This window comes from Batrachochytrium dendrobatidis, assembly GCF_000203795.2.
Source record: "Batrachochytrium dendrobatidis JAM81 unplaced genomic scaffold BATDEscaffold_9, whole genome shotgun sequence".
Classification (NCBI taxonomy): Eukaryota; Fungi; Chytridiomycota; class Chytridiomycetes; order Rhizophydiales; genus Batrachochytrium; species Batrachochytrium dendrobatidis.
In genome coordinates, this window is record NW_006281107.1 from 149,500 (window position 1) to 166,045 (window position 16,546).

A 16,546-nucleotide genomic window follows, 5' to 3' on the forward strand; every position below is an offset into this window, starting at 1 on the left:
ATGATATCACGCAGTATATTCAAGGTGTTCAATCACCAGCTAAAGCCAAACACTATCGAGATGAATTGACAAGTGACCGAACTCAAATCACAGCAGCATACAACAAATACATATATGAGCGGGCGTATAATCTTGGTCCTTGGCAGTGAATTGTGAGGTTGTGATTTTACAACAATGAGTTGCAATGCCAGTCAGATCTATGCAATTAAATGGAACTAATAAATTGAATAAATTGAATCAATCATGACAGTGATTGTTGATTATATTGACTGATTGTGTACAATTGATTGATACAAGTGATATGGATGCATGATTCGGTGTTGTTGAATCAGATCATTGCTTGATTCTGTCAATGTGATCAAATGGATTACTACAAAACTGTACATGCTCAAGTTGAATCAAGTATTGAATCGAGTATTGGATTGATATTTACACAACCACAATTACAACCACAATTGCAATCAGCACAGTCTGAATATTAGACATTTGAACATCACATATCGAGTCATGGATAAATGCGAGTTGGCATATTGGACTGTTTTTGTAGTTTATTAATGATTTGATTCACGACTGTTTGAATTCAAGGCTCAATATGGATTACAACTGGATTGTCGTTGTTTCCATTTGGGATGACAAATCTGTCAATGTGTTGATTGATTCCTAGTTCATTGTCCAAATAATAATCAATTCCACCAGCAATAGTGTCCGTCACATTCGAGTTGTTGGGAAATACTTTTGATAGTTTTGGTTAGATTGAACAGTCTGGTTTAGTCAAGTAAACCAATATCTCCATAAACATGTGCTGTAAAGTTGTTTCATTTGGAAAACCGCATGACGAAACAGATTCCAATACATTGGTCGATATTGATGAGACAACATTGCATATGAGTTTTTGAAGAGACAAATGTTGTGATGGAAAGCAGTTTGTGAATGTCCATTTGAATAGTATTTTTTGACCAACAGCAAAGTAAAAGCAAGTTCAAGGTCGGACGACTCCATCAATATTCCAGCCTTTTGAGTGATGAATAAGATTCCATATTTTGTTGGGTTTCCAAGTTGTCCAATCGATGATTTTTGTCAGGCATTTCTTGAGTAACAGTTTAAAACCATTTCTAATCAGATCTGAATGCTCGCTTCCAAAACAACGAGTCATACCCAACATGGAATTGTTTGATAGACAGTATTGTAGTAGATTTGCTCGAGTGGGTTCAATGTTGTTTAGACATTGTGTTTTTAGATCATCAATCGACACACACAGCGCACCAACAAGACCATCACATTCCGTTACAAGAACATGTTTCAAGGTCTCATTGTTCATGTTGTTTGGCAATCCAATAACGAGTAAATCCAGAAATTCATGGAATTCATGGAATTCACAGAGTTTGGCTGGAATAAGTAGAAAGTCACTTTTCAAGACCTGAAAGACTACCGAGTTCAACAGGACTTGAAATTCCTCCAACAAAAAGATGGTTTGATGCAATGATAAATCGCATGCTTAATGGCAACCAACTCAACGATGCTTTGATTAAAAGTCTCCATAAACTTGTGTCTTGTAATTACTGTTGAGCATCATCAAGAAACAACAGTTTTACTTTTTCCAATTCTATCCGTTGTTGTTTGGAACAATCAATGCATTTCCAACAAAAGTGCCGTGCAATCTTGTCCAAGAAACAAATCCAAATGACATTTGTTTGAGACTATGTTGATACATATTAATGAATATAGGTTTTGCAGAATCAGATGAACAAGTCAATATGACAAACCGATACTCAAACCAAGTATGTGAGTTTGTCAAGTTGATCAGGTCTTTTGAGATGATTTGTAGAAACATTGATACCATTGATCTGGATAGTTTTCTTGAAATAATTGTATGAATCAGTGATTGTTGGGTTTGAGCCAACATCATTCTTGGATTTGATGATGATTGGATGATTGTAACAACCAACTGGATATTGAATTGAAACTGAAATCGCATTCACAGCAATGATTGGACCATTCACTCATAATCAAATCACGCAGTGGTACTGGACAAGGCGTCGCTAGTTCAGTGTCAGGAGCGTCAGTGGGTGTGAATATCAGACTGGTTTTGGGGGAACTTGAAGAAACTACAAATCCATCACTTTCAAATTATTGCCACATTGCCGATTCTTTAAAAAACGACAACTGTGTCGTGCAAATCGTAAATACTCTCCTTTCAGTCACAGCTGGAGAATTTTCCGAGTCGAACTTCACAAACTTACCGTTCACGTTTCCCGAGGGCTCATCTGGCTCAGGCAAAAGTCAGATGGGCTTTAATATCAAAGCCAATATCGGTAATGAGAGGAGAGTGCACTATTTCCTGTTCGATCCTCCTAGCTCAACATCACAGGATATTTACCGCAACTTTCGAAACACTTCAAAGTTGTTCAGCAAGTGTTATGTGGCGGATGAGCACATGTATAGCTCTGAAGCTTCGTCTCCAAGCTGTGGCTCGTTGTTCAAAGAAAGTCTATATATTTATGGATTTATTTTTGAACTGCTATCCGACGAAACTCAGTCATCCAGAATAAACACTGATCTAAGTCAATGGATTTCTTGGAAAGTCATCAGTTTTCAAACATCTTTGTCAGTCTTTGAATCAATACTGATCGTGGATGATTGAGTTTCGTCGGATAGCAATTTAAAAATAAATCCATAAATATATAGACTTTCTTTGAACAACGAGCCACAGCTTGGAGACGAAGCTTCAGAGCTATACATGTGCTCATCCGCCACATAACACTTGCTGAACAACTTTGAAATGTTTTGGAAATTGCGGTAAATATCCTGTGATGTTGAGCTAGGAGGATCAAACAGGAAATAGTGCACTCTCCTCTTATTACCGATATTGGCTTTGATATTAAAGCCCATCTGACTCTTTCCTGAGCCAGACGAGCCTTTGAGAAACGTGAGTGGTAAGTTTGTGAAGTTCGACTCGGAAAGTTCTCCAGCTGTGACTGAAAGGAGAGTATTTACGATTTGCACGACACAGTTGTCGTTTTTTAAAGAATCGGCAATGTGGCAATAATTTGAAAGCGATGGATTTGTAGTTTCTTCAAGTTCCCCCAAAACCAGTCTGATATTCACACCCACTGACGCTCCTGACACTGAACTAGCGACGCCTTGTCCAGTACCACTGCGTGATTTGATTATGAGTGAATGGTCCAATCATTGCTGTGAATGCGATTTCAGTTTCAATTCAATATCCAGTTGGTTGTAGTTGATCTCGACTTGATCCATCACATAGTGGAGTGATGAGTTCCGAGTCAGTGTTACCGAGAAGCGACCCTGGTCTTGCTTGAAAGGCTGCAATTAGTGTTGAAACATCGTCAAGTGGTCTTTTGCTATCCAATTCTCCATCAAAGTGAGTTTCTATTTCCATTGGTTGGTTGTTGAGGTATTGAATGTAAAGTGTTTTCCATTTAGTTTGTAAAAGAGACAAAATTGGACTTTAAATCCAAAATTTAATGGCGTGTGAAGAATGAGACAAATTCACACTTTGAATTAAGCAATTTTGTGTGAAATTAAAACTGTCAAATTAAACATTTGTCATGTGTTTATTTGTATTGTTCAATCGAGTGTCAATTCAACTCAACAATTGATTACGTCATTCATATAATGACTCGAGTCTTTTATTCAACATTTTAATATTCAATTATTGTTAATCAGTCAATTGTTGGATTGGTAAATGTGTTACAAAACATGCATTTATATGCTGAATCTGACAAGTGAATAATGATTGTTCCAATCAACAATTGGATTGAACTGACTGCAATATTATCATTGATTGCAGTTACTGTTGACCAATACACTGTAATACATTGACAGTTTTGACATCAACATTGTCATTCATGTCAAGTTGTGTGTAGTTGCTAATATTACACCACAACAATAATGTGCCAACTTTCGAGTCCTGTGATACACCGTTTCAACTATGACCGGATCGATGTTGATCACTTGTCAATACACGGGTCAGTTGTATAATCGTACAACTGTTGGTTAACCAATGTTTGACTGTCAATATTTGAATCATGAATATTGTCCAACATAATCGTCGCTAACATTGTCGTTTGATTGCCTTGTTCTATGAATAATCATTGTAATGTCATTTGTTCAGTTGTTGTTGGTTTATTGAAACCATGTCACAATTCTTGATATATTGCACATAATCTTGTAATTGTTGGTGTTGTCTGTAGTAATTCTGTCAATGTATACGAATGTCACTTGTTGCTAATTGGTAGTTGTTTATGATTAATACACAACCGATCAGGTTTGGTGACCATTCTATGCACATATATATTTGACATTATATCGGACTGTTATGTTGTTTGATCCAATAGTAGTATATGTCAGTCATACTATAATACTACATGTTTGTTGCAATATCCATACAACCTATATCCAAAACTGCACAAACACTGTCATTCAAGATTGATGAGTATGCAATCACAAATGAATCCAACGCATTTTTGCTGTATATAGTTGTATTGAGTGTTGTGTCTGTTGACTTGACTGTTGGCTTGACTAGATCTGATATTACACGGGCTATTCAACAATTGTATTGAATTCCGGTTAGTATCGAGTAGTTTGAATTGTTCAAGTAGTCAAGTTGCTTGGTTTGCAATGTGTTGTGTCCAGGAATTACTTGCAATCCAACCATCACCAAACCACAAGTTAACAACACCAAATGATATATGACTGGTTATATTAACACATTGCAAACACTCGACGAATTAGCCATGAATCAGGTTCAATCATCAATCGCAAATATTGGAAAAGTGTGTATTCCTGGTTTAGTTGATGATGATCCGAGTATGCGGTATTCGTCACAGTTTGATTTGGTCCAAACAGGTTTTGTAATGGTTTCAACAATGTCTGATGAATGACATGCTACAATCACAGTATATTGATATTACCGCATGATACAACTGTTTGGCTGACCAAACGACTCGAATGTTGATGGATTATTATGCCAATCGACTGTTTTGACCTGATATCACCACACTTGACATGCCAACACATGCGACATATGATGGAGTGTATAATTGCAGTTTGATTGATTCAATGTTGTGTTACGACATGTGTTACAACATCAGTCACCATGTGTAATATAGTTTGTATATCCAACAACACATTAGAGTGATTGATTGTCGTTCCGATCGATCGAATGTCAATATGTTTGTACAACAGTTTGGTAAAACCGATTGTCCATGGATTATTATCACATGAGTCAATGCTGACCTGATTTGCGATATTCAGTGTTGTTGGAATATCAACACAACATCAACACCAAACATCAGATCGACACTGCACGTTGATGTTGATGAATGCAACATGAATATTGAAACAATGCATCATAATGCGTACAAGTCGCAGATTGCAGTTCAAACTCAATGCAAAATACACATTGTTACAGTTTGGTCATGAATATCATCAACAAATGTGTGTACAGAGTTGTATTGACAATATTGACAGTCAAACTCAATACATGAATGTGGGTTCAAACTTGATGATTGTACAATGTATGATTATTAAGAGTGCACAAAGTGTAGATTCAACACTACAGTCTGATTGTGTGCCATGATGGCTGTTGTATATTGAACACGCAATGCAGTCAATGTGTAGTAACTATTACATATTGCAGTGCAAATCAAAGTCATTGCAGGATGAATACCGAAGGAATCCATTTGACATGAATACGGTTGTAAAACAAAGTGTCTGTGGCCATAACACCCTTGAAGGGTGATTTCCAAGAAATTTGATAAAAGGGTCATAAAAGCATAGTTCAATTGGCGCGAAATCAAATTGGTTAATATGATATTGTGGATAGGGAGCACCACATTGTCTAGTTTGACAGTTGCTCATTACAAGCAATCAAGTGATCATGTGTTGTTGGTTAACCTAAAAGGGTTAGGGTTGGTTTGCTATACAAAAAATACAAATACAATCGATTACGTTCAATATTTTAATCGACACCAGTCTCAACACTACTTTCTACTAGTCGTTTAAACCCATTGACCAATCTAATGAAATTGGTTGATATTTTATTCGTACTGAGCGCAGCAGCAACTGCCAATGCAATACTGATACCGGCTGATAACGATGGTTCACCACAAGCATCAAGCACTTCCAGTCAAGTGTCCGTTTCAACCAATGAGCCTAATCCAGGAACTTCCAATGAATACCAGCAAGAATCAATGGATTTGAGTATTCACAACCGAATCCAGCAACGGCCAATGTATCAACCCAATCCAAATACTCCCGGTCCAAACCAGCGACCAACTGTGATTGTATTTGGTCCAAATGTTCTCAAACAAGGCCGAAAACGCATAATTGATTTAACCACTTCCGACCAAGACCAACAACAACCAACAGATGTAGCTGGACCGAGCACTCCCAAACGAGGTCAAACACAACCAATTGATCAGCCCAGCCCAAGTACTTCCAACCAAAACCAGCAACAGCCAATGGACAAAGTCGAGCCAGGCAATACTGCTTCAAATCAAGTGACTGAATTAAGTGAAAAAGATCAGAAAACCTTTGATAGTTTAAAACAAAAGCTTGTAGCGTCTAAAGAATTACGAAACAAAAAACGCAAAGAATATTATGGATCTATGGCTCTTGGATTCAAACAATGGTCAGTGTTAGAAAAAGGTGAACAGATATCTGGATTAAGGTACGATCCAAAGGTTGAAAAGCAATTGAAACAAGAGTATGAAGCGGCAGGAATAAAAGTAACCGGTACCAGACGAAATTTGAAAAGGTTTATGAGAAAGCATGGTTTAGAATTTGAAGAACCTAATTCAGATTCAGATTCAGATTGATAATGTGTCAATAAATTTGATTTTGAATAAATTTAAACTTTTTGATATGTTGGTGTTTGTCGAGTATCGTGAATGAGTCAACAACCATATCATTGATTGCATACTGTGTTGGGTATTACATCAACAGTTATTGGATTGTTGATTGATACATTGACACGGCTTGTTCCATATACATCAATGACATGATAACAACTGGTTTTACTTGCAACTATCAGTCAGACTTGCAATCACTTGTCAGTTGTATGATATCACAAACTTGTTAGAAATTAATGTAGGACATTAGTGGTATATACCATTGTAATGGGAATTAGAGTGTTGGATGTGCAGTCTGTTGACTTGTACTGTATTTGGGTTACAATCACCAATTGTGATCATTCTAACCTCTGATAAAAGATTTGTGGTAATTAGGGACTCAATAATGATACTTGAGCGAGAACCCGCATACGTTGATATCTTTTCTTCTACCTTATCAACCCACTTTCTTTCCCTTTCTCTAATAAATAACGCAATTAGTTAGCTGGTTCATTCCTTCACATCTTCAATCAACTGCAACACACTTCTCAACTATAATGATTATCGATATGTCGTCAAACATCTACACCCCATTAGTATATCTGATCATATTGCACCAATCGACCAGTATACGATCATTGGATACATCAACATATGCATAATGACCATATTGTTGGCATTGTATATTCAACATGTGATACTTGACACTTGACAGAGTTGATACTGCGACTGATGTGTGTGATCAGTCAGGCTATTGATGCAACCATTTTGACACCACAATCAACTGTGTTGTATTGTATTGGGAATACAAGTGTCAATGTACAATATGATATAATGTCAACCAAGACTGTGAAATGATCAGATATAATGCATGCACATACAAATTTATTGTAAATTAAATCAGAAATAGAATTGAATCGGTTGAAACGAGTCCAGATTAACATTCAAATCAATGGTTCAAGATCCTCACGTTTGGGTCGCTGAAAGAGTGATTTCAATCCATCCATAAGCTTGGAAACCCTTTTCCGTTTATTGGGTGGAGCTTCCTGTTCAGAGGATCCAGATCCAGATGGTGTATTTGATGACGATTGCGAGTCTTGACGTTGTTGATCACTAGGATTTTGATATTCTTGATCACTAGGGTTTTGGTCAACACTCTCGTATTTTAATAATTGTTGTTCAAGGTAATCTTTAACGGAAGGCGCTTCTTTGATAAGAAAAGTTTGGTGAGGAACTGCTGCAATATTCACAGGGGTTCCGAAAACGAGACCCACAATCCGTTTATCGGTTTTCCATTTTTTTTCTACAAGACGACCAATCTCGGACTGGCACGCCTCAAGATCTTTTCGAAATTTGGCAAATTTGGATCTTTGGTGTTCAAGATCAAGCTTAGCCTTTTGAACTATATCATTGTGTTTTGAACTGCCACCGTTTCTTCGAGATTGATATTCCAGAACTTCAATCTTACCTTTCAAGTTTATTACCACTTCATATTGACTATCATATCGAGATTTTAACGGGCAATATATTTTTCTTTGCTGATTACGACCATCCTTTATCTCTACGTATTTGTCGAGCAAATGCTTGACGTTACCTGGAAGTGGGTCAAGACCACTTATACCTATACCTTTTGTACTGGGAATGAAGGTTGAAGTGCTAGCCTCAGTACTTGTAGTTGCACTGGGAATGAAGGTTGAAGTGCTAGACTCGGTACTTGTAGTTGCACTGGGATCAATTGGATTGGCAATAGTAACCGAGCATGCAAGCAGGATTGATGACAATACAGCAACTGCGAGTTTCATTTTATTGGTTTGGTTGAGCAAGTTGTAATGTCATTCAACAAGCCAGTTTTGAACTGTATTTATATCCATTACTGAATAAATAACATTAAAAGCATATCCCTTGAATGGTCGTCCTAAGGGCTAGTATTACTGTCAGGGTTGAATGTTGATTTGTTACCAACGTCAAACTTTAAAGAGTCTCCCTTTATATGATGACCCACAATTTTGACTGAATTGCTATCTGACCATACGCTCGAATATCATGTGGTTGGCTATAAAGCTTCACCCTAAAAAGGGTTATGGTCAAGGGTTAGGGTTAAAAAATGAGCATAAACGAAAACTGAAATGAGTCGACACTCGGATATTAGTTGGTCATCAACATGTGTTGTGATATCCCATGCTTGTTAAAATAACAAGTGATTGGCATGATTCAACGTACAAGTAGTGTATAGTGAATATCGGATGATACCGTTTTACTTGAACAAGAGTGCTAAACTCATTGAAATAAATGTAATTTAGTCGTCTATTTCTGTACTACATTTTACACCCTCATTGTTACACAACATCAAATGTCTACAAAGAAAACAGCTGGAAATGGAATGTGTTTGTAGGAATAGAAAACATCATACACAAGATGACAGCAGTATTGCGTACATACAAATCAAAGTATGCTCTCATGATTGCCAACGGATTGATTGAAAACAACTTTATATCCAACTTGCCCATCAACTCTGTTGGAGTTTTGTGTAATCTGGTTTATATTAATTTAAATGGAGTTGTGTGTGTATGATCTGTAACTGTTAGTAGTTGACAGAAAATAACAAATCAAAAGTGTAATGAGAGTTGCACAATAATTCAGGATCAGCAGACTTGGTTTTTTCAATGATAATGAAAAGATGTAATAAAACAATAATATGTTGAAATGGTTGGAAGAGTCATTTATTAATAAATATGAGTTATAGTCAGTCTTGTAGTAATTGATTGTTTGTATCTTGGTGACACGAACAAGTAGAATGTATGATGAGCAATCAGAAAAGTAAATTGATCAATAGGTGTAATTCCTATTGTTTACCAAGTCAAATAGTGGAACTACGGCACACAAACATTGGTGATACGAGTCCTTGAATCATCACATATTACCATTTAGTATCCCGCATGGATACTCGACACATTTGGTAGTCATACATTGTATGGTCACCAAGTTTGAACCCACATTCATGTATTGTGTTGGACTGCCAATGTTGTCAATACAACTCTGTACACACATTTATTGTATTCTGAATCACGGATACGATCGCAATCTAATTCAACAACAATCATGGCACATGTCAGTAATGCAACTGTTGTTTGCATGCCAATCACCACCAACAACACCACTGTATTGTCAACCATGTCATGGCACTGACTGTTTATCACACACCAACACTGTTAGTATTCCGTTTACATGACTAGACTGCAAGTTGTCGTATTCGTTCCTGTAGATTTGAAATTGTTAGTAATCGAGTTTTGATGTTCAATTCGTGCTGTTTTTGTATATTTTTGTATATTGCTGGACATTCAACTCAACGTCTTGTTCCAAAGTAGACATGTGTTTGATGTCATGTTTGTATAATCGAAACAGGAATCCAGTTTGACAAGTAAACGCTGCAAGACTCTTGACAACCAGTCATGTACAGTATTGAGTCGGATGTTCATACTATTGATAGCATGACAATTGACAGTTCAAGAGTTATGTTGAAGCTTTTCTAATCATTGGCAATACTTTGAGTTTGCATATTGAAAGTATTACAGTTGGCATAAAGTATTGATACTGCTGATATGACCATCAATCCATACTGCATTGAACAGGACTGCAACACAGTATCATATCACTAGATCAAGTGTTGAGGCAGCCGTTTAAAGGATTTTACCACTAATATTTGACCAGCTGTTGTGTGGATAAACCGTTACCCTATACTGACCGTAACTTGAAACTGACTGACTATGCAAACCATTTCAATATATTTTTTAGTATATGGGTCAGGGTCACCAGTCCTTGACTATGAGTCCTGTTTCATTTAGTGGTTAAAGGGCTGTGCATAAAACAGCCTACACATGAGTATCTGTGCTACATATACCTAAATGGCGGTCGAGTTGTTGCTGCGTAAGCTTATATAACCCTTATTTTTTGATTATATATTTAACCGTTATAAAAGCATAGTGCATATCTACAACCGACTCATTTATTACCAAGAATTGTCCTACCAATCGACAAGCTTTATCACATTCATTCTCGTCAACAGGATGAAATTCATATCGACTATTGTGTTGTCACTGTTGTCGGTGACGGTCAGTGCAGTAGTCATTGATCGTCCGTCTACCAGCGAATCAGAACCTGTAAAAGAATGTTCAACACAAATGCAGCAACACACTGGTATTTGTGCTTCAACTGGAACAGAGCAACAATCAACTGAAACCAATCATGATGTAGCTCAATCAACTATAGATTCCGATGATCCCGACAACTCTGTTGAACAGTCCGATGAATCACCGTCATTATTTGAGTTATTTGACTTTGATGATGATATATTTGATGGTGCACCATACGACGGCGCTTGTCCTCTCCCTAAAAAATATATCCCAGAGAATGAACGGCCTATTCTCACACCTCAGCAAAGGCTGGATAGAGTCGAACAAAAAATGAGGAATAAGGGTATGGAAATTCCAGAAAGTGTTGGAGACGGATATCCGCACAAGATGAACGCCAAGACAAAGGAAAGAATACTAAAGACTAAACAATTGGGACGTAAGCGTAAACTGAGCCCGTCAGATAAAAAAAAGCTCAAGAGACTGAAGCTAGGAAGATTATGGATGTGTCGCAAGTTGGCTCTTGAACCTCCTGAAGAAGCATCGATAAGTGTTGTATCTGAACCTACTCCAGAATTAAAATCCATCTTAAAAACCGGATCTACTTTTAAACCCCACGGCTCAAAACACGATCATTCTAAAAAACATCAGCAAAAGTCAAGTCACGATGCTGGTTCAAAGAAAGCTAAAGTACGCTTTAACCCCAAGACTAAAACTTTTGAGTATCCACGTGAATCTGATACAAACGATGAGGAGGAAAGCCAACCTACTCAATCAACAAGCAATGAGGATGAAATTCAACCCACTCAATCAATAAGCAATGAGGATGAAATTCAACCCACTCAATCAATAAGCAATGAGGATGAAATTCAATCTACTCAATCAACAAACGATGAGGATGAAACTCAATCTACTCAATCAACAAACGATGAGGATGAAATTCAATCTACTCAATCAACAAACGATGAGGATGAAACTCAACCCACTCAATCAACAAACGATGAGGATGAAATTCAATCTACTCAATCAACAAACGATGAGGATGAAATTCAATCTACTCAATCAACAAGCAATGAGGATGAAATTCAATCTACTCAATCAACAAGCAATGAGGATGAAATTCAACCTACTCAATCAACAAACGATGAGGATGAAATTCAGCCCATTTGAAAATTCAAACTCAAAATTAACAAGCCTGAAGTACCAAAACTAAAAATGTATAATAAATCAATGTTTGAACAATAAACTGCTTAGTAATTCAATTTCATTGTAAAACTGGAATCACGCTATCAACAACCTTGTTTAGAATATGTTGTACTGTAGTGTATTATATGATTTATACTGTCAATTTGCATTTGTCATGTAAGCATTCAATCTTGTTTGTCCAATAAACACCTTGCATTGTCACCACCATTTCCAGTGTAGTAGTATGCTTGAATTGATCATATTGCACCAATCAGCTACTGTGCACTGAATGTATCAGATGGTGTCATGAAATGATGGATAATATTCATGATTCAAATATCGACAGTCAAACATTGGTTAACCAACAGTTGTACGATTAAACAACTGACCCGTGTATTGACAAGTGATCAACCTCGATCCGGTCATGGTTGAAACAGTGTATCACAGGACTTGAAAGTTGACACATTATTGCTGTGGTGTAATATTAGCAACTACACACAACTTGACATGAATGACAATGTTGATGTCAAAACTGTCAATGTATTACAGTGTATTGGTCAACAGTGACTGCAATCAATGACAATATTGCAGTCGATCCAATCCATGTGTTGATTGGAACAATCCACATCCACTTGTCAGATTCAGCATGTAAATGCATGTTTTGTAACACATTTACCAATCCAACAATTGACTGATTAACAATAATTAAATATTAAAATGTTGAATAAAAGACTCGAGTCATTATATTGAACACATGACAAATGTTTAAACACTTCAAAGTGTGTGAATTTGTCTCACTTAAATTTTGAATGTGAGACAAATTCACGTTTTGTTCTTTTTTTCTTTTCTTTTCTTTCAACAAACTCAAAAATGACCAAATTTTATCTTCAATACAAGAACAACTCTCCAGTGCTTATCGATACAGACAACGGAAGAGGACCACAAGGAAATCTACCTCCGATTACTGTTTCTCATTTGATTTCAGCTTACAAGACTGCCACCACTCCCCTCCTTGATGCTATTCCTGTTGACGAACTCACTCTTCATTTTGAGGTGTATGGTCCAGCCATTTCTCAATATGGGCTTCTGACATCTATTCAACATCCTTTTGGTTGTTACAACAGTCCACTGATTATTAAATCCAAGAATGATGTGAATGTTGACCGTCCCTATCAAAGACACTTTGTACAAAGTCGAGCTGACCAAGAATTCATCGAAACCAATAATTTGAAATTGAAAAACCCAAATGACGCTTTCAAGTATTTGATACATCATCTGGAAAATATTGTCGATGTATCAAGGCTACCAAATAACGCCGTATTTAACGACAATTGCTTGGAACACCGTCTTGATAGGAGAGTAACCAATTATCAAATTGACGATGTTGATAATATCAAACTGTTTTTTGCTGTTTCTGGTGCAGGAAAAACAAGGATGTTTCTAGAGTTGCTTTATTCAAACTTTGGGTACTACTTTGCTTGCAAGAGCTCTCAAGATGACTTTGGTTCTAAAGCATGTATGAATGCCAGATGTATTGCGACAGTAAACCTGAACTCACTAAGCATGCTATCCAACTGTTGTATTTCGTTCGGGTTTCTGTTTGCAACTACTTGATAAGCAAGGGATTCAAGGAACCTTGGCAAATTCTTCTGGCTCAACTCCATCCTATCGCATTCTTTGGAGTTGACTTGTTTGAGCGTCTTTTTACGACCCTTGTAAAAGAACCTGGACTTTCCTCAACTGCTATTATAAACCCGTTTCCTTTTACTGCCATTGATGGAGTCCGAAATCTTGCACGAGGTCGTCGTTTTCATTTTCAACCAGAAAGTAGAAACTTTCGTCCCTTTTTCACTCCATTTGTATACCATTCCAAAATGATGGGAATATTTCCTCATTGCCTACTGTCTGCCACCAGTATTGACTTTGAACTCATCAAAGGAACATCGGAGGGTAGTGTTATGAAGGATGGTCAAGTCACAGATTGTGTAGTTATATCAGATTTCCATTCTCTGACAAAGCTCGAGGTCGAACAGTATGCTAGACAATTTTTACAAGATCATCAAGTCAATCAAGTGGATGCTATTATATCAAGAATTTCAGACTTTGAATTATGTCATGGAAGACCATGTTTCATATCGTATATTCTGGGCACATATATGAAATCAAATGATATTGACGCTGCGATTGGCAAATTTATCACTGGGATATCTAATGTTGATGGCCAGATTTTCCCGCTTAGATTCTTGAAAAATGACCTTGATAAAAACATTCGTTCATTTGACAAAGTCATTGCTGGTGATACCCTGTCAGGACCCATTTGCGACGCATTTATTGATGCCATCTGGAAGGGAAAAATGCACCTTAAAGTGACAGACAATGACGGTGCTAATGCAATACTTTACGGCTTGGGATTTGGTCAGACTGTCAATGGAACTATATCTTCCATTGAAATTCAAGAATTGGCTGTAATCGAGTGTCTTTGCTACTTTTTCCCCTTTGCACACACTGTCAAAAGTTTATACCAAAGAATTGGCTCGTATCCTAACCCTAACCCTCAAACGGTTGGCTATTTGGTGGAATACTTGGTTGCGTTTGCTTTAGTAGCCAACTATTCTGGTCCTGATGCTGCCAATAGTATCAAGACATCCCGAGATTTTGTATCCATATATTTACTATTTGATGATTCAGATCAAGTATACTTTCCCGATCATATGTGTGGACCAGATATCATCTACAAGTGTGCCAATACAAAGACTGTATACATTGTCCAAATCAAATTTGTCAAGAAAATGTCAAAACAACAAGCTGCAAACGCTTACAATACTACAGATCCTGAACGCTTTTATTGCAAACGTAATGGCGGTGGAGTGTTGAAAGGGTTTGAAGAAGAACGAACTCACCTTTTTAGCACTTTGTCGGAACTACACGAATCAGGCTACTCATTGCAACAGACTCTGGTTATTCATACTGCTGAAAAGAACCCTGTTGATGTTCAAGATATGAGAATCATCAATAGTCAAAACTCGCCTCAGTTTTTTGACAAAATTGGCAACGGTGTTTGGGATTTTTTGGATTCAGTTGGAAATAACCTTCAATAAAGTTTCAAGATGAAATTGATATACAGATTGGATTTTCAAAATCAAAAATAACTTTGATTAGTCATATGCAACCAACACCAAACACGGAACCTTGAATATGAGCTCAATGATCAATTTTATCATCATGATTCGTAATTGCAAATAGAACTTGTTCCAAAACATAGGAATCCAGTCGTCATTATAAATATCCTTGCATTGCATTGCATACACAACTCCATTTGTGTATATTGATGGTTTTGCACAAAACTGAATTGATGCTAAACTTGGAAATACTGACGATAACAAGACAGATGCATGAATGCATTCACTCCATTCAACAACAGACATAGTTTCCAAGATCCAAACATGTTCCGCAACAAGTGATTTGTATTTTTACAGGCAAAAGTAGATGCTACCAGTGTAACATCTGTCAATTCTGACATGTTCAAAGTAATAACCAGCCAATAGTCTGGATTAAACAACAACACATGATGACCAATCGTCATTCCAAACACCAGGACAATGGAAAGGGTTCAACATGTAGAGTCAATCATTCCACCACAATCAGAATTGTAAGTCATTGGATATTGACACTCTTGGATCACAAAATAATTAGACACACGATCGCATATCTTGTCAATGTTGCAATGCATTGCATCAAAACTAATACTGACTCCAATATGTCTCCCGTTGTTGATTACAATGTGTTTGTGGCAATATAACCATCCAAATACTTTTATATTTACATTTTGCTGTTGATAGATTTGCAACAACAAGATTGTCAAAAACCAAGTTTTTAGCCATGCAAGGACCAGTCTCAGTGTTTACAGCAACAAAAACATTCAATCTCGGAGCCAACCAACAACAATCATTTTTCAAGTCATGGATATATTTTGCAATAAACTTTGAATATTTGCCAATTCCAACTTTAACAAGGTTTAACAAGGTAGACACTTATTGGCTTTGTTTGTATGAAAATATGTTGCTTGAAACAAATACAAATCTTGCCGCTCTTTTTTTAAACTGGATTGCTGCATATCATATCGTTCAATATCTGTTTTTTAGTTTGTGTGCAATGACGAGGTGTGTTGATAATGCTCCTGATTGTGTTGGAAAGAACAGTATGGATTTTCACCATCACTTTTATTTGGAAACATTAAAAACAAGCATATTATAACCATATTCAATGCCAAAAACGGGAGTGATTGGGCAATTCACAAGCATGCACATAAAGCCGTATGATAAGACTGTGATATCAATGAATCCAATGGACAAATGTCTGCTCAATAGACATTTTTACATT

General features: G+C 36.8%; 4 protein-coding genes across 4 annotated transcripts; 2 read left to right on the forward strand and 2 right to left on the reverse strand.

Moving 5' to 3' along the window:
* Positions 1–2,592: 2,592 nt before the first annotated feature.
* Positions 2,593–3,400, reverse strand: BATDEDRAFT_26128 (uncharacterized protein; the record flags this gene model as incomplete). Its single annotated transcript, XM_006680250.1, has 2 exons — positions 2,593–3,154; positions 3,306–3,400. 2 exons carry the CDS (start codon positions 3,398–3,400, stop codon positions 2,593–2,595), a joined length of 657 nt encoding a protein of 218 aa, XP_006680313.1.
* Positions 3,401–6,044: 2,644 nt separating this feature from the next.
* Positions 6,045–6,842, forward strand: BATDEDRAFT_90258 (uncharacterized protein; the record flags this gene model as incomplete). The annotated part of the gene is made up of 1 exon (XM_006680398.1): positions 6,045–6,842. The coding sequence occupies one exon, from the start codon at positions 6,045–6,047 to the stop codon at positions 6,840–6,842; it is 798 nt and encodes a 265-aa protein (XP_006680461.1).
* A 956-nt stretch (positions 6,843–7,798) lies between these two features.
* Positions 7,799–8,656, reverse strand: BATDEDRAFT_26129 (uncharacterized protein; the record flags this gene model as incomplete). Its single annotated transcript, XM_006680251.1, has 1 exon — positions 7,799–8,656. One exon carries the CDS (start codon positions 8,654–8,656, stop codon positions 7,799–7,801), a length of 858 nt encoding a protein of 285 aa, XP_006680314.1.
* A 4,380-nt stretch (positions 8,657–13,036) lies between these two features.
* BATDEDRAFT_26131 (uncharacterized protein) lies at positions 13,037–15,264 on the forward strand (the record flags this gene model as incomplete). The annotated part of the gene is made up of 2 exons (XM_006680252.1): positions 13,037–13,682; positions 13,850–15,264. 2 exons carry the CDS (start codon positions 13,037–13,039, stop codon positions 15,262–15,264), a joined length of 2,061 nt encoding a protein of 686 aa, XP_006680315.1.
* Between the last annotated feature and the right edge of the window lie 1,282 nt (positions 15,265–16,546).